General features: G+C 41.0%; 1 protein-coding gene across 6 annotated transcripts in view; it reads right to left on the bottom strand.

Moving 5' to 3' along the window:
- The window catches only part of slc30a6 (solute carrier family 30 member 6), a 153560-nt gene that overhangs the window by 52792 nt on the left and 77364 nt on the right, over positions 1–23404 (bottom strand). For 5 of the 6 annotated variants that reach the window (XR_010976275.1, XM_068045317.1, XM_068045320.1 and 2 more), the window contains exons 7-9: positions 13282–13362; positions 8038–8073; positions 7228–7322 (exon numbers count right to left, since the gene is read on the bottom strand). Coding sequence is in view for 5 of the 6 variants with exons in the window: in XM_068045317.1 (XP_067901418.1) it covers positions 7228–7322; positions 8038–8073; positions 13282–13362 (212 nt within the window). In the remaining variant the exon portion in view is untranslated. The remainder of the gene's footprint in view (positions 1–7227; positions 7323–8037; positions 8074–13281; positions 13363–23404) is intronic. The other variant, XM_068045318.1, reaches the window with a different exon arrangement.

The raw sequence follows: 23404 nt of genomic DNA, 5'->3' as shown, positions 1-23404 counted from the left end.
ATGAGATTTGGAAAGGTGCCACCAGACCCTCAAAACCATGATCAGGGCATACGGTCATGAATATCCCCATGATTGGGATAAAGGGCTAGAATTTCTTTTGTTTGTCACCAGGCATTCACCTAATCAACCTTCTGGTTTTAGTCCTTTTGAATTAGTTTATGGACATGAGATAAAAGGTCCTCTAAAAACTAAAGAAAAGTTTTTGGAACAGAGGGACGAATCTTCTCTGTTAGATTATGTATCTGTGTTTATGGGTATGGCTCACGAGAGCCTGCTAAGTGGCTCAGGAACACCTGAAAGCTTCTCAAGCAACAATGAAGAAATGGACAGACAAGCATGCCAAGACCCAAACATTTCAACCAGGGGATAAGGTATTAGTATTACTGCCTTTACAGAGTGAACCATTGAAAGCATGCTTCAGTGGACCATATAAAGTGGTCAAGAGAATTGGTAAAGTAAATTATTTGAGCGATATCCCAGATTTCCGGAAAAAGAATTGGCTGTGTCATATCAATATGTTGAAACAATATCATCGCCGGGAGGAGGATAAGCAAGCACAGGTATGCCAGCTAGTAGGGACAATGAAGGATGAAAGGGATAGTGAGGAAGAGGCAGAAGGAGGCTTAGACAATTCTCAAATTGAACATCCTACTAATCGGTTAGCTAATACTGAATTGTTAGGAGATTGGACACTATGCTTTCATATTTAGATGCAGAATGACGAGAAGACCTAACAAAGCTACTCACAGCATTTAAGAGTGTCCTTTTTTTTTTTATTCGTTCGTGGGACGTCGGCATCGCTGGCTAAGCCAGCATTTATTGCCTTAGAACTGAGTGGATTGTTAGGACATTTCAGAGGGCATTTAAGAATCAACCACATTGCTGTGGGTCTGGAGTCACATGTAGGCCAGATCAGGTAAGGACAGCAGATTTTCTTCCTGAAAAGAACATGAGTGAATCAGATGGGTTTTTACAACAATGGACATCATTAGACTGGCATTTTAATTCCAGATTTATTAACTAAATTCAAATTTCACCATCTGCTGTGGTGGGATTCGAACCCATGTCCTCAGAGCACTAGCCTGCGCCTCTGGATTACTAGTCCAGTGAAATTACAATTACACCACCACCTCCCCTGTAGGGATAAGCCAGGATGTACAACCTTAGCCACACATGTGGATGTAGGGGAATCCTTTTCTATAAAATAGCATCCTTATCGCTTATGTCTAGAGAAATAGGCCCAGGTAAAAGCAGAAATCCAATACATGTTGGGAAAACCATCTAATTGAACCCAGTCAAAGCAACTGGAGTTCCCCAGTAGAATTAGTGCCTAAACCTGACTGTTCAACTAGACCCTCCATAGACTACAGAGAGGTTAATGCAGTAACAAAGACTCCTGCCCAATTTCTCGCTTGGAAGACTGTATTTACAGAGTGGGCAGGGCCACATGTCTTACAAAAATACTGGCAAGTTCCTTTAACACCAGGAGCTACAAAAATAAATATCGGCCTTCGTCACCTTTGTCTTTTCCAATGCCGAGTGATGCCATTCGGACTAAAGGATGCCCCAGCAACCTTTCAGAGACTAATGAACCAAGTAGTAGCCAGTGTTCCTAACTGAGTCGTTTACCTTGATTATGTGCTGGCATACAGTGACACTTGGGAGGACCACTTGGAACAACTAGAAGCTCGGTTTAGAAAATTACAGTTAGCTGATTTGGCAATAAACTTTGCCAAAAGTGAATTTGCGAAAGCAGAGTAACCTACCTCAGTCATATAGTAGGGCAAGGACAAGTGCTGCCAAGAACAGCAAAAGTACAACCATTGGTGGAATTCCCTACCCCTAAGACTAAGCGAGAATTCATGTGGTTTTTACTGAAAGTTTGTACCAAATTTTAGTCCAAAGCTGCTCCACTGACAGATTTTCTACAGAAAAAGAAAACCAAGGTAGCATGGTCAGGGGAGAGTGCCAAACATCCTTTGGGAGGTTGAAAGCCATTTTGATAATGAACGAGTGTTGGCTGCTCCAAATATCACTAAGCCCTTCAAGGTAGCAATTGATGCTAGTGACCTGGGGTCAGTGCAGTCCTGTTACAAGACGATGAATAGGGCATAGAAAGGCCAGTGGGATACTTTTCCAAAAAGCTAAACCACCAAAAAAGATATTCAACAGTGGAAAAGCCTAGGTTTCTTTTTGGCTCTTAAGCATTTTGATGTCCATCATGACTACAGAAAGACTGGTATATACTGATCATAACCTTTGTGGAAAAATTAAAAAACCAGCATGCCAGACTATTCTGATGGAATTTACTATTGCAACGTGATTACTTAATTATCCACACTGCAGGCAAAAATAATGTAATTGCAGATGGTTTACTTCTAATCCAACTTTGTGTAAGTTATAAAGGTGCAAAGATGGTACAAAGTGGAACTGTATTAGCTACAGATAAAGAGCAGATGAGTATGAATATTTTTCATCTTGTTTTTTCCCCCATGCTTTGTAATGAAACGCATTTAAAAATGGCATTTCATTCCTCCAAGGGTGGATGTATTATGAGTGCTTCCATTTTTTGTTAAGTTTTGAAGATATGTGGTTTAATACTGAAAAGTAGTCCTTGGATGGCTTTTTTTTTTTACACAATGGTCACTGAGAGGTCTGGATTGTAAACCGTTACTGGAACACTCCGGTTTTCAAATAGTTACCCAACAGGGATGGTTTTTGATTTGGGGAAAGATGTTTAGAAAAAAGTGACAGGTCAAGATTTATAGGGGTCAGAAGGCTTGTTTCGTGTGACATTGGTTTTGGTTTCACTTTGACAGTGAGTTAGGATATGGACCATGATTTGAAATGACAGTTGGAGAAAACTGGCCAAGACAGCAGCACCTAACTCAGTCTCTTCCAGCTCTTTGAAAAAACCTGTCAGTTTTCCATCTCGAGAAGCTGAGATGCAAGTGTAAGAAACTGCCTGAAACCCATTACTGCATTTTCCCTGGAAAGCCTGCCCAAACTGATCTTCAACACCGCCTGACAAGAACAGTTCTAGGAAAATCCCAGTGACAGCTGTCTTATAGATATTTGGGACACCAAATCAAAAAGGAAGTGACATCTTTTCATATTTATTTTCTTGAAGCAGCAAGTATTTTGGCCAACTTTTTTTTGTACTAGAACTCTAAAGAGTATATCTCTTTTTTCGGAAAACAGGTGTATGTGTGTGTATTTGTGTGAGGGGCTAAGGTAAAAAGGAAACCTTTATATTTCGATCCGTGTGTTTACGCTTTGCTTCATTGCTGGTTAAGATTTGTTTTCGAATAAACTGATAATTTTGCTGTTTATTAAAGAAACCTGGTTGGTGTGTTCTATTCTGGGATAAAAAGGAAATAAAAGGGCTCTGGGAACAGGTTGGGCACAAGAAATTAGGATAACAGCTCGTATAGAGGATAAACATCAAAACAAACTGGTTAATGTTACCAAAGTGCTTTCGATTTTTTAAGATTTAGTTTTTTGAACACTTGTGTTAAAACTGAAAAGATTCCATTGATGTCTTTTTTTTTAAACCAAGTTCACCGAAGGGACACGAGATGTTGTTTGAAAGCCACCAGTGCTGGAAGTCATGCGCTTTGGGCTCAGTAAGCATCAGAACCCTTGGTGACCTGGACAAATATGGTTACAGAGAAGCCACATGTCAAGGTTTATGGAGGCCAGTAGGTCAACTCTCTGTTTGGGGTTTGGACATTGTTTTCAGTTTAGTTGGGTGCGAACTGCTTGAAGACAATTGGTGTTTTCCTGCCAGGGGTAAAAAAAGAAACCACCCAGCTCACCTCCTCCTCGACCTCTTTGAAGAAATCCTGCAAAGATCCAATGTGGGAGAGCTAAAATCCCTGGTACTGCATAGCTCCCGAGAAGTTGAAAAAAATTCTGCTATTCAAGTGTGTGATGGCGGAAAACCCTAATGCCACATTTCTCAGAGAAAGCCTACTAGAATAATTCTTCACATCTCCAGAACAGACTGCTTCTGAAACGATCCCAGTGACCTGCCTCCATATACCCAGATGCCTGACCAAAAAAAAGGGACAACTGATTTCCGTCCATATCTTCTCTTTTTTTCCATCAAGAATTAGCAAGTATTTGGCCAAAGTATTTTTTTTGTCTTTTTCTGTAACAGATCTCTGCAGAGAGAAGTTCTATATTTTCTTTTCCAGTGCGTGCGTGAGTGTAATTGGGGAATTTTAAAACGGGAACTTTCATATTTCAATCTGTGTTAATGCTTTGCTTTGTTACTGGTCAAGTCTTGTTTGATGATTTCATTGTTTAGTAAAGAAACCTGGTTGGTGTATTTTATTCCGGGATAGAAAAATAGTGTAGCATTGGCTGTACCGGTAGCTGGGTAAACATTTAAATATATATCATGACCTGTGGAGAAGTGGAACTAGAAAAGACAGCACACTCCTCCCGCCTTGATCGTAACATTAGGCATTGAAAAAAACTTATGTAATCTATGTAAAGAATCAGGTCATGAAATATATAGCTGAGCAAAAGAATTAACTTATGACTGCAGGTAAACACATACAAGTAAGTTTGCACCTTAATGCAAAAGGTAATTAGAATGTGTCTTGAACTATACTTGTTTTACAGTGCTTACATATGAGATCAGAATTTCACTGTGCAGAAGGATGTGTCTGTGCGTGATGGGTGAAAATGCTTTTCTAAGCTCACGGTCTTTCATTTTACTACAGGTGTTTCAGTCTGTATTCATCAACTGGGCCTATGTGACAGTTCTCACCCAAAACCAGCAAAAATCCAACCTCATCATCTGGCTGACAATTTGTCGATAATTATATTATTTTAATTATATCCCTGTTCCAGATTCTTGAGCATATAATCTCGCCTGACACTTCAGTACTATAGTGAGGGAGTGTTGCATTGGAGATGTCATCAATTGGATGAGTGATTAAACCACTCAGATGGACATAAAAGATCCCATGGCACCATGAGGAGGAGTAGGGGAGTTCTCTCCTGTGTCTTAGCCAATATTTAGACCTTAAATCGGTGCTGCCAGAAACAGATTAGCTGGCCATTTATTGCATTGCTGCTTGTGGGACCTTGCTGTGCTCAAACTGGTCACCACATTTATCCACATTGCAGCACTGACTACAATTCAAAACTATTTTGTTGGCTGTAAAGTACATTGGGACATCTGGTATTTGTGAAAGGTGCTATAGTAAATACAGGTTTTCTCCTTTCTCTTTTTTCCTCTTCATTGCTCCGTTAGCAGATCCCCATCTCTCTTCTCTTTCCCCAACCATCCATTCACTCCATTACCTTTTCACAAAATCTTTACACGCTCCTGATCAGCTCCCTGCTCTTCTACACCACTGAAGAAGCATTCAGTATTTATTGCATCAGATACATCTTGTGCTTTTCCCACCCTCAGTAAATATCCTGTGATCTATGCTACATCTCGGCTAATATTTCCACATTTTCCAACTCTCACTAATCAAACAGCAAAAGATTACATCATATTTGACAGAATGGGATATTTATAAAAAGAATATGAATAAATATACCCCTTAGTTCAATTATTTTATGTGAGAAAACTGCAGCGAAGTATAGTGTATCCTGATGAACAAAAAAGAAAAATCCTAGTTCAATAATCCAGAATGTCCATTTGAGAACTGCAAGAAAGGTGTTACAGTTATCATGTATAACATGTCATTTCTTTCTTTCTTTCTTTGGCCTCCTTATCTCGAGAGACAATGGGTAAGCGCCTGGAGGTGTCTCCATGGCGCATGCCTGGGCGAATGTATGGAGGTTGAGAGTTGCCCAAGCGTCAAAACCCCCCTCTCGGCCTTTCTGGTGGGGTCCAAAGGAGTGCAGAGCACGACGTTTGGCACCGGTATGGCTGCAGGAACTGCCAGAAACATGCCAAAGGTGACACCTGACTTTGGTGAAAGCATAACCCAAAGCATTGAACAGCCTGATTATTTTTAGGGTTATTACATCCTATACGTGCCACCCAACTTTTCCCTCTCCCATTCCCTTAGGCAACCTGTTTCCAATATCATTCTTCAGCTATTTGCCAGGAGACATGCCATGATGATTTTCACAATGAGCTTGCACCTGCCTTTTCCCACAACAATGTGGCAGAGATCAGAATCTCAGTAGAATGGGAAAATCCATTTTCTGTCGAACTTCCAAATGTGACAAATATGAAATGATTTTAGTGTTTCTACTTGCAGCTGATACTGCCAGAAAAATAAATTACTCCTCCCCCAGTTCTAAGAAATTATATTGCTTACAGAAAACAGATGTTTAAAAAATTAGATACATTTCGTTCCAAGTGCTTACTGTAAACCAGTCGTTTTAATGTGGGAAATTGTTAGCTAGTCAAACCTATAAACAGTGCAAATCCTTTGGATTTTTCAAAACATTACAGTGTATAATGTAATATCAGCATAAATGTTTATTTCAAATATGGATGCTGGGCTTTAATTAGAACTTGAACGATGTACAGGAGTATAGAACATTTTTTCTTCAATGTACTTGTACTTTTACTAATTAAAGATGGATAGGAGGCTGCTCTACCATCCAGAGCCCCTTTAAAGATTTGAATGAAAACAGCAATTTAAACAATGGGTATTGATGTCATCAGGGGTACAGACTGGAGGAGTTACAAAGAATTAAATTAAGAAATCAACAGTTGTAATAGAGATGTAGGTTAATGAGCTAATATTGATTCGGTTCCCTTGCTACTCAGGCCAAGGAACCTCTTCTAATTTTGACACCTGATAGCAACTTTAAAAGTGGAAAGAGGGGGAAGAGTAAAAATCATATCTTGACAAATAGGTTGTGCCCCTGATGAAGAATCTCTCTTCAAATCTGAAAGAAAATGTCATCTTATATTGAAGAAATCCTACTAACAGTGCTAAAAGAGTTAACGCAGAACATGTTTAAAGGACATCATTCGACCGTTGCAAGATTTGAAATATGCTGGCCATAAAATATAGAGTTGCGCAGAATGTCCGATGCTCCAAATGTGAAGAAGGAATTTTATCATCTTTTGTTTTAAGATCAATCTAAGTTATCCCTTTTGACAGATTCCTGTAGATAACTGACGTTCCAGACATCACTTAGAAACTGTCAACATCCATTCTACAGACAGCAACATCTAAGTCATTGGAAATTGCTACCACATTGCGGCCCGTATGTAGCCTCTCGACTGCAACATACCTTCAGAGACGTAAGCTAAAGCTTTGTTCTTCAAAGACAGCATGGTAAGTAAATTGAAGAATAGGGCCACAAAGGTACCAACAAGGAGGCGCCCCCTACAGGATAGAATTTGTCTTTTAGCAAATCATGGAAACTGATATTCATCAATACATATCCAGTAATTAGATTTCTAAAAATTATTCATTTGTTTTGTATATAATAAACATGCAACTATTGATCAAACTGAGACTCGTTACATTTCTTCAATACGAACTGCATTAAAAGAATAGGGCTGTTTCACCATTAACAGGCAAGAAAATCTTTATCTAAAAGAGGAAAAGGTACATCTCAAACATATAAAATCAATATATACTCATGACATGTTTGTTTGGCAGTTTTGAAACATTGCTGCGGAGACAGCCCTTCAAGTGTTCTGAGGTGGTTCCATAACAGATGGAAGTTATGACTCTGGACTGGCCTGAGTGTAAATCTGGAGCTACAGGACTGGCTGAAAACCAAGACTCAGTGGGTGCCTCTATTATTTTTCCCCATACAGAATCAGAAAACTTTGAACAGAAAGTGCTTTCCTCTTTAAATTAATCCTCATTTTAGCCACAAAAGGTAAAAATCATACAAGTTCCATTGGGATTCATCAAGAGTTTTGGTCCTTTTCCTTACAACACTGGACTGATGTGCATGATTTCACCAGTTAATAGCTGACATCACTTAAGAAAAACTAAAAACCCATTTCATTTTGCTACCAAGATACTACTGAATGTTTACTCATACAGAACTACATCTATGACTATGACTCTAAATCACAAAACTCACGTATGAATTTCAGGCTGTTCTAGAAATCGTTCCACACTGTTTAAAAAAAAATGAAGAAATTAAACTGCTGCATTGTTGAAGGTACAGAAAGCAATCATACTTCAATTCTATAAGATACGTAAAAGCTATGTTTATGATAACATGCATCTATAAATGTATCAAAGACGACAAGTGCACATTTGCAAATATCAATGTTAATCCATAGATCAGCAGTTACAACATATCATTTACCTTTTAAAAAAAAATCTTCCCCAATTTTCACCCCTTCTGCTCTTAAGATGTCAACTCATGCTGGAGTATAATTGTAAGAATTTTGGTTACTGTACAGTACCAAGCCCAGGCGACCACTTGCTATATAGTATTCTGGTTGGACTTTCCTTTCCTCGCCCTGGGAGGGCAGAGGGAGGGATTTTGGGAAGGGGTGCAAGATCAATTGCAAATCCACAAAGTCTGCTCCAGCTCAGATAGCTAATTCAGTGTGGACTAGGAATCTAGCTGGGATGGTCTGCATAGCTCAAACGTGCACTGTATTTACCAACAGCCATTAGGGGATTGATGGTGTGATGTATCATAAGCGTCTCAGCATTGAATTGCTTGTGCAGCTTTGACAAGTAGGTATTTTCTATAATCAGACATGTACACAAGTAATTTTTGCTGGAACTATTCGCATTCTACATGACAGTACATTCAGATAACGGAATGCTGTCTGCGTATTTCAAAGCTTTTCAAGCACTGAATGCAAGTAACGAATTGTAAATATCTTATTCTAACAGTGATGCTTCACAGAAGGCGCAAAGTTCTTTTGAAACTTTACACACCCGGCATTTCACGAGATTTAAAAATCATGATACACCTGGAGATCACAATCAACATGTCCATATGGACATAAACTGATATTAATGTTCTTTGAGAAAAGATACATATACATGTTATATAGACAGCAGAGTATCTCTAGAAGCTTCAACAATGCAGTTTTAAAATGTACAATGCTACAATAGCTGCAGATCTACTGATTTGTACACAGATTTCGAAAATAGATATTTCTAAATTCTGACTTCCTGTTCTTCCCATATCTTATAACGATTTGAAACATTTTAACCCTATCTTATGACAGCACCAAGCAATCCAGCTCAATTGACAGAGATTGGGTGCCACGGGTTGCCTTTATCGGTGGGAGAGGTTGTTGCATCTCATTGGAGAGCTGCTGCCCGCCTCAAACCGGGCAGCCCCCGGTCAGAAAGGTTCTGTCCCGCCACAGTCCACCTGTTTCAATGGGTGCTTGGAGCTTAGGGTCATTGCCTGACAAGTGAACTGTAACACCGCACCAAACAGCATGACAAAAAAAGGAAAGAAGGTACCAACCCTTCATTTTGCAAGCTGGAATGTCAGAACTGTGTGTCCTGGCCTGTCGGAAGATCTTACACAAATCGACGTCTCTCAGAAGACCGCCATCATTAACAACGAGCTCAGTAGACTCAATGTGGTCATTGCAGCACTTCAGGAGACACGCCTCCCTGCAAGCGGATCACTAAGGGAGCAAGACCACACCTTCTACTGGCAGGGTAGGTGACTGCAACAACTACCGTGGAACCTCCCTGCTCAGCAGAGTGGGGAAAGCCTTCCCTCGAGTCGTTTTAAACGAACTCCAGAAGCTGGCTGAGTGGGTCTACCCTGAGGCACAGTGCGGCTTTTGAGCAGCGAGATCCACTATTGATATGCCGTTCTCCCATCGCCAGCTACAGGAGAAATGCCACGAACAACAGATGCCCCTTTATGTTGCCTTCATAGATTTCACCAAAGCTTTTGACTTCGTCAGCAGACATGGTCTCTTCAGGCTACTAGCAAAGATCGGATGTCCATCAAAGCTACTAAGCATCATCACTTCGTTCCGTGACAATACGAAAGGCACAATTCAGCATAATGGTGCATCATCAGACCCCTTTCCCATCCTGAGTGGTGTGAAAAGGACTGTGTTCTTGCACCCACACTGTTTGGGATCAACTTCTCACTGCTGCTCTCTCATGCATTTAAGTCTTAAGAAGGAATTTTCCTCCACACGAGATCAGATGGCAGGTTGTTCAATCTTGCCTGTCTTAGAGCGAAGACCGAAATACGGAAAGTCCTCATCAAGGAACTCCTCTTTGCTGACGATGCCACATTAACATCCCACATGGAAGAGTGTCTGCACAGACTCAGCGACAGGTTTGCGGCTACCTGCAACAAATTTGGTCTAACCATCAGTTTCAAGAAAATGAATATCATGGGACAGGACTTCAGAAATGCTCCAACCATCAATATCAGTGACCACACTCTGGATGTGGTTCAAGAGCTCACCTACCTGGGCTCAACCATAACCAGCAACCTGGCTCTCGATGCAGAAATCAACAAGCGCATGGGAAAGGTGTCCAGACTGGTCAAGAGGGTGTGGGAAGATGGCACACTGACACGGAACACAAAAGTCCGAGTGCATCAAGCCTGTGTCCTCAATACCTTGCTCTACATCAGTGTGGCCTGGACAACATACGTCTGCCAAGAGCGACGTCTCAATTCATTCCATCTTCGCTGCCTCCGGAAAATCCTTGGTATCAGGTGGCAGGACCGTATCTCCAACACAGAAGTCCTCGAGACAGCCAACATCCCCAGTATGTATGCCCTACTGAGCCAGTGGCGCTCAAGATGGCTTGGCCATGTGAGCTGCATGGAAGATGATAGGATCCCCAAGGACATATTGTACAGCGAGCTCGTCACTGTTATCAGACCCACCGGCAATCCATGTCTCCGCTTTAAAGACGTTTGCAAACTCGACATGAAGTCTTGCGACACTGACCACAAGTCATGGGAGCCAGTTGCCAGCGATCACCAGAGCTGGCGGACAGCTATAGAGGCGGGGCTGAAGAGAGGCGAATCGAAGAGACTCAGCAGTCGGCAGGAAAAGAGACAGCAGTGTAAGGAGAGCGCCAACTGTGTAACAGCCCCGGCAACCAACTTTACCTGCAGCACCTGTGGAAGAGTCCGTCACTCTAGAATTAGCCTTTATAGCCACTCCAGGCGCTGCTCCACAAAGCACTCACCACCTCTAGGCACTTACCCATTGTCTCTCGAGACAAGGAGGCCAAAGGATCCTGTAAAGATTTGAAACATTTTTACCCTATGATAGCACCAAGCAATTCAGGTCATTTGCAGCATGGAGCAGATAAAATAAATAGCTTCCTCTGCATTACCCTGAAAATAAAACCAATGGCCAACCTCAAAAGGGCACAGACAACTCCATTTGGCAGCACTTTTTATCATCTACTGGGGAGGTAATTGATATGGTCTGAATTCACTTCATTTTGAACTCTTTAATGGTGTCTCGACTCAGATCTAACGCCAAGAAATATTTTACATTCATTTATATTATACAACAAATTGGTGTGGAACTGAGGAACATGGACCAGTATCAAATTGATCCTTATTGATCCCAGTCAGAACAAAAAGATTCATTTTCCTGTGTCCCTGTAGTTCAGGGAAAGGAGGAGGGTGGGGGGAAAGGAGGAAATCTGCTGCTTTTTCCCCACTCCTGATCACTATACAGGAAATGTCCTTATCCAAATAGCAGACAGACAAGTTTGAGTTCAGTAGTCACAACCTTCCTGACAGCTAGGAAAGGAAAGTTCAACCAGAATACTATATAGCAAGTGGTTGCCTGGACTTGGACTGTACAATTATACCCTGGCATGAGTCGACATCTTCAGAAGAGCAGAAGGGGTGAAAATTGGGGGAGATTTTTTTTTAAAGTTAAATATGTTGTCACTGCTGATCTATGGATTAACATTGATATTAGCAAAAGTGCACTTGTCTTTTATCATGTATGTTGGCAAGTTGTTGGTACCAATGGAACTGTATGCCAACACAAGACAAATACCATCAAGAAGGGGAAGGGAAGGAAAGCATCAAAAATAAGTCTGATTCTCAATCTTCACTTTTAGATTTGAATTAGGCACAGTGCACTTTTCTTTTTAATGAATAGTAAAAAAACACATATCACAAGATAAGGTAGGCCATCCACCCACCTTAGTTCATCCATCCAGAATGAAACTAATAAAAATGCATTCTTGTTTTTATATTGGCCCCTTATGCTATTTGACAACTGTATTGGTTGATGAAAATGAAAAGCAATTGGTAGTCTAGGTAACACTGTGCTGTGCCAGAGCATGGGGAAGGAGTTTCATGGACATGTTGCCTAATATGGTGAGTTGAGTATCTGTCAGCCTATCAAGGGACTGAGTGGGGGAGGGAGGCTATAAACAAAGCTTAAGGGTTTCCTACACAGAGGATGAGGAGTTGGAGGAGAAGGAGGAGCAGGGGGAAGGAAAATCAGAAGTCAATCATGTCAGACAGGCCTTGAATACTCCTAGTGGCTATCTACAGAATAGATATAGCAGAACAGGTAGAGACCTGGGAGCAGATCTCCAGGTTATCATCATGGACTGGAATCATTTTTAAAAAGGAGAAAAATAAATTTTGAAAAGCATAAAAAATACTTAAAATTGCTCTCGTACCACAAGTGGTTGGCTGCAGACCAACATAGGCTGGAATCTTGGACTAAGTGAACTGCCTTGTTCTTAAGTACATGGCATAGAGAAAATTTGAGGACCAGGAAGCACAAGCAATACCATGCATTAAAATAATATACTTGTAGTCTTTAAAATAGACTGCTGAAGGTGAGCTCCCCTTATGTGCCCAAATAGTCAGATATGTTTATGATAGTCCAATAACGGCACTTTTCATCCACTAATTTATTAGCTGACTGAGTAATGTTAATGCTATTTAGGATACTTAGATATGTTGCACGCTATTTATAGCTTAAAAACCACAGAAAACTTCCAGAAATTAACAATTAATCTTTGTTAAGTAACTTTAGAGCTCTAACAATTTTGTTAAACAGTAATGGTATTAAATGGAATTGCTGGGCTCCTTATTTACGAAATCTTTCGTTTGGATTCCCTCATCAATCATTCTGAATCTGGATAATGCCTTAAAGTAACACTAAAGCGTAGCCAACAAAGTACGTCACTCTCTCCCTTCTTTTTTTGGCGCAATTCTAAAATACTCTCAAATTCCCCAATTATTGCTCTAATGAAAGGAACAATTGTGTTCTTGCACTCATAAAATATTGATTAGCCTGATGCATGTCAGGCCAGGATAAATTTTCATGGTAAAATGTTAAGTGTCAATCAAAGGGAAAAAGACCCACATTCCTACCTTTCTTTGAGTATAAAGAGAGCCCCGAGCTGTGCCAGGACCGTGGCAGCGAACACTGCTAATACTTCAAACCTCTCAAACCTGAAATTTAAGCATCAGGCAGGAAAAGCAGTGTCACGATTGTAAAATAATCCATGCACAGTTCTCAGTAATGCATATGTTATTCCGTGCAGAGTAGAAATAGGTGCAAGACAGAACGAAAAATGCTCTAACATAGGATTCCCCCCCCCCCACACACGTAACGATAAAACGTTTAAGATAGTTTAGCTTCAACTTAGATTGTTCTCCCACACCCACTCCCCATTAATGATAAAACCTTTAAGATAGTTCAGCAATCAGTTCAATTAATATTTCAAATTTCAACTGCAGAATGCAATCCTGTTCAGACAAACGTTAACTCTTTCACTCTACAGATGCTGCCAGACCTGCTGAGCATTTCCAGCAGTTTCTGTTCTCATTTCAGAGTTCCAGCATCCTCAGTATTTTGCTATTATAGTAATTTTCAATACTTTTGTTGTGGATCTCATCCTGAAAAGAAACTACTGCAACATTCAAAACTAATGTTATCCATAGCTGAATACATGGCCTACTCCTGCTCCTATTTCTTATGCTCTTATAGTCGAGGATTATGTGGAGCAGGCCTGAAAGAGGAGTTGAGGCCTGGGACAAATAAGCCATGATCTTACTGAATGGTGGGGCATGCTTGAGGGGCTGAATGACCTACTCCCGCTCCCATTTCTTATGTTCTTACAGCTGTAAACTAAACTTCAGGAAGATAAAATATATTCGAAATTTATTTTTCCTGTTTTAAGTCCCCCTCCCCATTCCAGGAATCTTGTCGCATGGCCTTTCTTGACAACAACATAGATCAGAGAACTGGCTGTTGTTACAAAAGTGCCTCTCTGTTTTGTTAAATATATTTTTCGATGATTCATTTTTGAAAGATTGAAGAAATGTTAAACTTTGGGGTTTTCAAAGGGGGTCATGTAAAGGCCACTTGACTGAAAAATTTGGATTTTTTTTTTAAAAAAAGGGTCACAGGGGTCTTGAGGAAAGCAAGCCTTTCCAGGAAACCACCTGACTTCCAGCTCAATAAACAACAGAGAACTTTGGACACCTGGAGAAGTTGTTTACAAAGAAGTGACAGGTCAAGATTGGAGATCAAAAGGTTGACCTCCATCAATCTCGACTTGTCACTTCTTTGTAAACAACTTCTCCAAGTGTCCAAAAGGTTGACCTCCTGTGTCTGTTTTGCTTTTGAATTGTTTTTTTTGAGTTGGGGTTGAAGTGTATAAAAAGGGAGACAATTCCCAAGGGAGGAGAGAAGACCACAGCCCAGCTCAGCTTTCCAGCACCACTCTAAAAGACCCCGAGAAGGCCACTGTGTCAACTCATCTGTCTTTGAAGAAAAGCCGGCTAAATTAAATTCTCAACGCCGCCTGAAAAGAATTGTTCTAAAAGATGCACAGTGGTTAGCACCGCAGCCTCACAGCTCCAGGGACCCGGGTTCGGTTCTGGGTACTGCCTGTGCGGAGTTTGCAAGTTCTCCCTGTGTCTGCGTGGGTTTTCTCCGGGTGCTCCGGTTTCCTCCCACAAGCCAAAAGACTTGCAGGTTGGTAGGTAAATTGGCCATTATAAATTGTCATTAGTATAGGTAGGTGGTAGGGAAATACAGGGACAGGTGGGGATTTTTGGTAGGAATATGGGATTAGTGTAGGATTAGTATAAATGGGTGGTTGATGGTCGGCACAGACTCGGTGGGCCGAAGGGTCTGTTTCAGTGCTGTATCTCTAATCTAATCTATCGTAGTGACCAGAGGCCAGACTCTATGCCAGTTTCGGAACACAACATATCTCAACTGCTGTTTCTTCAAGAATGAGGAAGCATTCAGCCCAAGTGTGACTTTTTTGTCTGTAATAGAGCTCTACTGGTGTATGTGTGCGAGTGAGCATGAGGGGCTAAGGTAAAAAGGGAACTTTAATATTTTAATCGGTGTGTTTATGCTTTACTTCATTACTGGTTAAGACTAGTTTTATAATAAACTGATAATTTTGTTGCTGTCTTTTATTCTGGGATAAAAATAGAGTCCATCAGTGACTGTATCGGTAAGTGGGAAAGAATTTAAATATATGTTGTGACCCGTGGAGAAGTGGTACTAGAACAAACAGTGCACTCCTCCCACCTCGGTCGTAACAGTGTGAAGAATGGCAGGCCCAATTTACTAGCCATTGATCTAAAAAGGCTAGAAAAACAGAAGCACCACGAATATGCGTGCCAACCCTGCTTCTGCACCGTGACAAAGTGCAGCATTGCAGTTTCAAGGTATATATCCCGGCGATGTTACAAAAACAAACTTTTTAAATATCTTACTAATTTTATTTTTCTCTCAACATTCAACTGGTATAGTAAAAATGAATCAGCAGCAAAATTATTTACCAAGGAGAAAAAAAGCTATCCCAACCAATACGAGACATACTGGAACAAAATGCTGATCATGTGACAGGTGCCAGGGTGTGTCCACGTAGGGCAAAAACAGAAAAATAAAACTGTTGTTATCCCATTACAGACCAGTAACTAGAAGAAAATTGAACTCCCAGTTATTACCAAAAAAATTGCACTACAAGATTTCACATTTTAAACAAAAAACTTTACTGTACAAGAGATAAACAAAGCAAACACTACTAACTTAACACTACAATTTGTAATCACATCTTAAAGCCAAAATCTCAACCAAATGTAAAGTCTTATACGTTAAACCTCAATAGAACACTCCTAGTTTGACTTTTACTTTCACCCAAAAGTTCCCCTATACTTTACTCTTGAAGGTTCCTCTTCTCCTGGGACCAATCCAAAGCATACCACAGTTCTCAGGAATTCACTTCAATTTTCCTTAGTTTCCCAGCTATCGTCAGAGGTGAGATTTCTTGGAGATTATTTCCCTAGCATCCAGCTAGGCAAACCCTCCAGCTCTCCTTTAACTCCTCACAAATCTGGATTTTCCTAGCCTCATGGGCCTCACTCGCATCTCTTTCATAGTGGTTTTGAATCAGGAAGCACCCTTGGCTCCTGATAGCCCTTTGCTACCGAGTCCTGCTGCTTCCAAACATAATTGACTTTCTGTCAGCAAAAGAGAGATAAAACACACGACCAAAAGGCATCTCTCTGTACAATCTATCTCCATAGCAATGTGGTACATCTGGGATGTCCCAGATAGAAATTTAAGCCAATTACCTCCAACTCGAAAATAGCGACCCGGGTTCAATTCCTGGTACTGCCTGTGTGGAGTTTGCAAGTTCTCCCTGTGTCTGCGTGGGTTTCCTCCGGGTGCTCCGGTTTCCTCCCACATGCCAAAGACTTGCAGGTTGATAGGTAAATTGGCCATTAGAAATTGCCCCTAGTATAGGTAGGTGGTAGGGAAAATATAGGGACAGGTGGGGATGTGGTAGGAATATGGGATTAGTGTAGGATTAGTATAAATGGGTGGTTGATGGTCGGCACAGACTCGGTGGGCCGAAGGGCCTGTTTCAGTGCTGTATCTCTCTAAACTAAACATTTCTGATTCTGGGTACCCAAATGAATAATTCACATTGCTAGCAAAGACAGAGCAATTCTCTTCAGACCTATTGGTTTCAGTTCCCCAACTAAACGACCCCACCTGCTGTTTATGGCTCTCACCCCTCTAACTCCAACTTCAAGCACACATGAAAGATCTTTTAAGCGTAAATATCTTAGGTGGTCCTGTAACCTTCTGAATGCCAGAATTTCAATTACCTTATATCTACCAATTTAATTTCCGCAAAACTAAAAGTGACCTCTAAAAACAAATATCAATATAAACCATGAACTAGATAATTGTAACAAGATGTTAATTTTTCCCATCTTCCAAATAGAAATCTCACGCATACATAGGAGCAGCATCTTTGAAAGAATTACTGGAGATATCAAATCAGTGTTTCCTACCTATAATAATAACTCAATTTTTATCTGTCCGGACTGTTTTGGTTGGCCAGTTTAATCTTTTGGTGGATTTATTTGGTAGGCTGTGCCTAGTGCACAGGGAGGCACATGGAGCGTGTGGAGGAATTGAGCATGTGACACATGTGCAGCTGCCAACGGTTGGTGGCGGGGTGGGGGTGGGTGGTAGAGAACAAGAACAGCAGAAGGTAAAGGGAGCCCAACAACAAAGTTGCTCCGGTTAGAGAGGCTGTTTCCATGAGGGATGGGATGGGAGGGATGCAGATGGCAAGACTGGGATGGGGATGGCATGAGACGGATTGTATGGAAAGGATGGAATAGCATTGGAGGAGTGATGAGTTGATGGAATTGGTTAAGTGTATCAAAATGGGTGGGGGGGGGGAATTATTTGATATAAATTATATGAAAGCAATTCTTTGTGCTAAAAATGAAGATTCACAGATTTGAATGATAAAGTTTTAGAAAAGCTGTCAGGTGAATTAAAAGAATACATCAGCGTTGATCCTATAGATGAAGAGAACAATAAGTCTATATCCTCCAGAGCTCCTACACAGTCTAACGCAGATGGACATGCCACCACACAGACTTGGATTCAAGGAAGGAGCAGTTATAATGTTGCAATGAAACTTTTACCACAACAAGGTCTTTATTTAGGATTCAACATTGGTAGTTAGGAAGCCATTTTGTTCGATGCTGAAATTATAACAGGCAGATTTCAAGGAAATAGTGTTATTTCTCAAATAACATTGAGCCCATCAGATGTAAACCTGCCTTTTCAACTCAAGAGAAAAGGGTTCCCAATTAGACTTGCATAGTCTATGATTATAAACAAATTACAACATTTGCATTTATATTCCTAGGCCTGTTTTAAACATGAGAGTTTTATGTCTTATGTTTTATGGGGAGGTGGTGGCGTAGCAGTAATGTCACTGGACTAGTAATCCAGCACCTAGTCTAATGCTCTGGGGACATGGGTTCAAATCCCACCATGGCAGATAGTGAAATTTGAATTCAATTAATAAATCTGGAATTTAAAAGCTAGTCTAACGATGACCATGAAACCACTGTCAATTGTTGTAAAAACCCATCTGGTTCACTAAGGAAAACTGCCATCCTTACCTGGTCTGGCCTACATGTGATTCCAGACCCACAGCAGTGTGGTTGACTCTTAAAATGCCCTCTGAAATGGTCTAGCAAGCATCTTAATTCAAGGGCACTTAGGAATGGGCCATAAATGCTGGCCTAGCCAGAGACATCCACATCCCACAAACAAATACAAAAAAATGCAGCTTTTTCCAGAGTGAGAAGTTTTGATTCTGTTAAAATCTTTGGTTAACAAGAAAGAAATCCAGTAAAGAAGTACTGTTGCAATAAATATACTAATTTGACTGCAAATGTTTTGTGGGTCTCCGTTAGTCTCAATGAATATTCATCATCAACCAAAATGAAACATCTTCACATAGGAACAGGAGTAGGCCATTTAACCTCTTGAGCCTGTTCCACCATTCAATGGCTGATCTGTGACCTAACTCAATTTATCTGCCTTTGCCCCATATACCATAACACCTTTGGATAATAAAAATCTATCAATCCCAGTTTTACAATTAATTGATCTAGCATTGCCATTTGTGGAAGAGAGTTTCAAACTCTACCACCCCTTGCGTGAAATGTTTCCTAATTTCACTCCTGAAAGGTCTGACTATGGCCCCTTGTCCTAGACTCCCAACAAATAATTTCTCCCTATCTCCACTATCCATTCCCCTTAATATCACAAACACTTTGATCAAATTACCCCTTAACCTTCTAAATTCCAGGGAATACAACCCTCCTAAATTTAATCTGTCCATAGTGGTTAATCCTTGCAGTGTAGATATCATTCTAGCAAATCTACGCAGCATTTCCTCCAATGACAATACATCCTTCCTGTAGTATGGTTCCCAGAAATGCTCACAGTACTCCAGGTGTGATCTAACCAGGGCTTTGTATAGCTGAAGCATGACTTCTACCTCCTGTATTCTATTCCTCTAGAGATAAAGGTCAGAATTCCATTAGCCTTCTTGATTATTTTCTGTACCTGTATATGGCATTTTAATGATCAGTGTACCTGTATCCAAAAGTCTCTTTGGACCTCCACCGTTTCAAGCTTTTCACCATTTAGGAGGCACCCAGTTCTATTTTTAGATCCAGAGTGTATGACCATTTGCCACAGTTTTGCCCATTCACTTAATCCATCAATTTCTCTTGGTAATTTTATGCTACCATCTACACTGCTTATCTTTGCATTATCGGCAGAATTGGATATTTAGCTTTCTATCCTATCACAGGCAGAGCATGCCAGATCCTAACCAGCACTACGGGAGCAGGCTAAGAGCAGCATGCAGCAGTGATCTGAGAGTCTGAACCTAACAGGAGAGGAGAAAAGAAAGATGATTATGAAGTGACATCACAGGACAAGGAGTCACTTGCGGTAAGTACACTGGTAAGCTTTTTAAATTTAATCTAAATTCATCAACTATAAATTAAGACTTGATCGAATAGTGAGCATAAAAACTAAAGCCAATTTGATATAATTTAAAAGTTGAATTAATAATTTATCAGTTAAAAATTAAATAGGGATAATAAAACTAAAGTAGTGTGAATTTTTCAGTAAACTAAAATCTAAGGTTTTTAGATAATAAGAGTTAAGTAAAAACATTTCAGTTCACCTCCCTATAAAATAGGAGTGACATCAGCAAAGGAGAAGCAGCTGATTGGTCTGTCTTTATTCATTTAAGTATTAAATTTAATAACTAGAAGCATGACAGGACAGCTCGGACCAGTGCAGTGCACATCCGGTTCCATGTGGGAACTCTGGGATGTTTCTCGTGTCTTGGACAACCACATGTGCAGCAAGCGCCACCAGCTGGAGCAGCTCCAGCTCGGTTTCGGAGAGTGAGCAGCAGATGGCATCACTATAGCACATCTGCGAGAATGAGAGTTTCGTGTGAAGCACATTTATAGATGTGGACTCCCTGCAGCTTAAGGGTATGCAGGCAGAGAGGGAATGGATGACAGATAGGCAGTCAAGGAGGACTATGCAGGTAGTGCAGGTGTCCCCCTAGTGCATCTCATTCTCCACCCAGTATTCCATTCTGAGTACTGGTGAGAGTAATAGTTCCTCTGGGATGTGCAGCCAGAGCCTAGAGTCATGGCACTACAGCTGGCTCAGCTGTACAGGTGGCAGGAGGAAGACTGGAAAAGCAATACTTATAGGGGATTCGATAGCTCGGGGAACAGCTGCAGACATGAATCCAGGATATGTTGCCTTCTTGGTGCCAGGGTCAAGGATGTCATTGAGCTGCTGCAGAGCACTCAAGGTGGTGGGGGGGGGGGGGGGGGGAAAGAGGACGGAGGAGAGTGAACAGCCAGTGGTCATAGTCCATATGGGTATCAATGACTTGGGGTAAAAAAGAGGTCCTGCAGGCAGAGTTTAGGGAGCTAGAGAAGAAACTAGCAAACAGGAGATCAAAGGTAGTAATCTCTGGATCACTCCCAGCACCACGTGCTACTGAATAGAGAAATATGAGGATAAAGCACATGAATACGTGGCTGGAGAGATGATGCAGGGTGGGGCTTTAGATTCTTGGGACACTGGGACCGGTTCTGGGGGAGATGGGACCTGTATAGGCCAGATGGGTTGCCCCAGAACACAGCTGTCCTTGTGGGGCGATTTGCTAGTGTTATTGGGGAGGGTGTAAACTTACTTGGCAGAGATGTGGGAACTGGGAAGTAATATTAGAGAGGAAACCAAGGTGAACAGAGAGCTGGGAAAGACAGATGGCACTAGAGTAGGAAACAGTAAGGTATTAGGTGGGGTCAGAGTAAGGAGGAATGTAATAAGGTCTAAATTAGGTCTTCTGTGCATTTACGTGAATGCGTGGAGTGTGGTAGAGAAGGTTGGTGAGCTGCAGGTACAGATGGCCACGTGGAAATACATTGTGGTGATAACGGAGACCTGGTTAAAAAAAAGGGCAGGACTGGGTACTAAACATTCCCGGATACAGGTGTTCAGGGAAGATAAGGAAGGAAAGAAAGGAGGAGGGGTAGCAGCATTGATTAAAAAGATCATAGTGCTGGAGAGAGAGGATGTCCGAGAGGATTCAAGGACAGAATCGATTTGGTCAGAGTTAAGAAACAATAGAGGTACCATTACACTACTGGGTGTATTCTATAGGCCACCAACTAGTGGGAAAGATATAGAAGAGAAAATTTGCAAAGAAATTACAGAGAAGTTCAAGAGTTATAGAGTAGATATAATAGGGGGACTTTAATTATCCTAATATAGACTAGGAAAGTAATAGTGTAAAGAGCAGCGAGGGGCAAGAGTTTCTAGTGCGTGTGTTCAGGAGAATTTTCTACATTAGTATTTTCCAGTAAGGCGGCAGTGCTGCATCTGGTTCTGGGGAATGAGGTGAATCAAGTGTCAGTAAGGGAACATTTAGGAGGCAATAATCATAGTGTCACGAGGTTTAAGTTGGTTATGGAAAAGGACAAAGAGCAATCAAAGGTAAAAATAATTAATTGGGAAGGGCCTATATCAATGGAGCAAGAATGGATCTGGCCCAGATAAATTGGAATCAAAGAATAGTAGGCAAAACTGCAACACAATAGGCTGCCTTTAAAGAGGAAATAGTTCAGGTAGTCAAGGTATATAACCACAAGGGAGAAAAGGTAGTGCAAATGAATCTAGAGCTCCCGGGATGACGAAAAAGATAGAGCAAGATGTAATAGAAAAAGGGTGCATATGACAAATATCAGGTGGCAATACAAGCAAGAACCAGGCTGAATATAGAATATTCTGAGGGAAGTGAAAGAGGAAATAAGAAAAGCAAAGTGGGAGCATGAGGAGACTGGTAGCTAATAAAAAGGAATCCAGAAATCTTCTATAGACATGTATAGTAAAAGGGTGGTAAAAGAATGAGTGGGGTCAATTAGGGACCTAAAAGTGGATTTACACATGGTGGCACAGGGCATGGCTGAAGTACTAAATGGGCACTTTGCATCTGTCTTTACCAAGGAAGATGATACTGCCAAAGTCATAGCGAAAAAGGAGGTACTTGAGACACTGAACGAGTTAAAAAATTTGTGAAGAGGAGGTTTTGGATAGGCTGGCTGTGCTTAAAGTTGATAAGTCACCAGAGCTGGATAAGATCCATTCAAGAATACTGAGGGAAAGGAAGGTGGAAATTGCAGAAGCACAGGCCATAAACTTTCAATCCTCCTTAGATGCAGGGGTGGTGCCAGAGGACTGGAGAATTGTAAATGTTACACCCTTGTTCAAGAAAGGGTCCGAGGATAAGCCAAGCAAAGAGAGGCCAGTCAGTTTAGCTTTGGAGGTGGTAAAGTTTTTAGAAACAATAATTCGATCAAAATTAAGCCACTTGGACAAATGAGGGTTAATTAAGGAAAGCCAGCATGAATTTATTAAGGGAAAAATGTGTTTAACTAACTTACTTGAGTTTTTTGATGAGGTAACAGTAAGGGTTGATGAGGGTCATGCGGTTGTTGTGGTGGATATGGACTCCAAAAGGCATTTGATAAAGTGCCACATAACAGGCTTATTAGCAAAGTTAACGCCCATGGAATAAAAGGGAAAGCAGCAGCATGGATATGAAGCTGGTTGAGTGACAGGAAACGGATACTAGTGTGAATAGTTGTTTTTTTTTTATCCTGGAGGAAGATATATAGTTGGGTTCCCCAGGGGTCGGTGTTAGGACCAGTCCTTTTCTTGACGTATATTGACCTAAACTTGGGTAAAATTTCAAAATTTGTGCATGACACAAAACTTGGAAGTATTGTGAACTGTAAGAAGGATAGTTATAAACTTCAAGAGGACTTAGGCTGGTGGAATGGGCAGACAAGTGGCAGATGAAATTTAATGCAGAGAAGTGTGAAGTGATTCATTTTGGTAGGAAGTACGAGGACAGGCAATATGAAATAAAAAGGTACAATTCTAAAGGGGGTGCAAGAACAGAAGGACCTGGGTGTAATGTGCAAATATCATTGAAGGTGGCAGGGCAGGTTGAGAAAGTGGTTACTATAGCATACGGGATACTGCCAGGGTCAGAGTGCAAAAGCTAGGAAGTCATGATGTGTAAAAAACACTGCC

This window comes from Heterodontus francisci, chromosome 13 (assembly GCF_036365525.1).
Source record: "Heterodontus francisci isolate sHetFra1 chromosome 13, sHetFra1.hap1, whole genome shotgun sequence".
NCBI lineage: Eukaryota > Metazoa > Chordata > Chondrichthyes > Heterodontiformes > Heterodontidae > Heterodontus > Heterodontus francisci.
The sequence above is the reverse complement of the archived record's forward strand: the minus strand, read 5'-3'. Positions and strand labels throughout refer to the sequence as shown.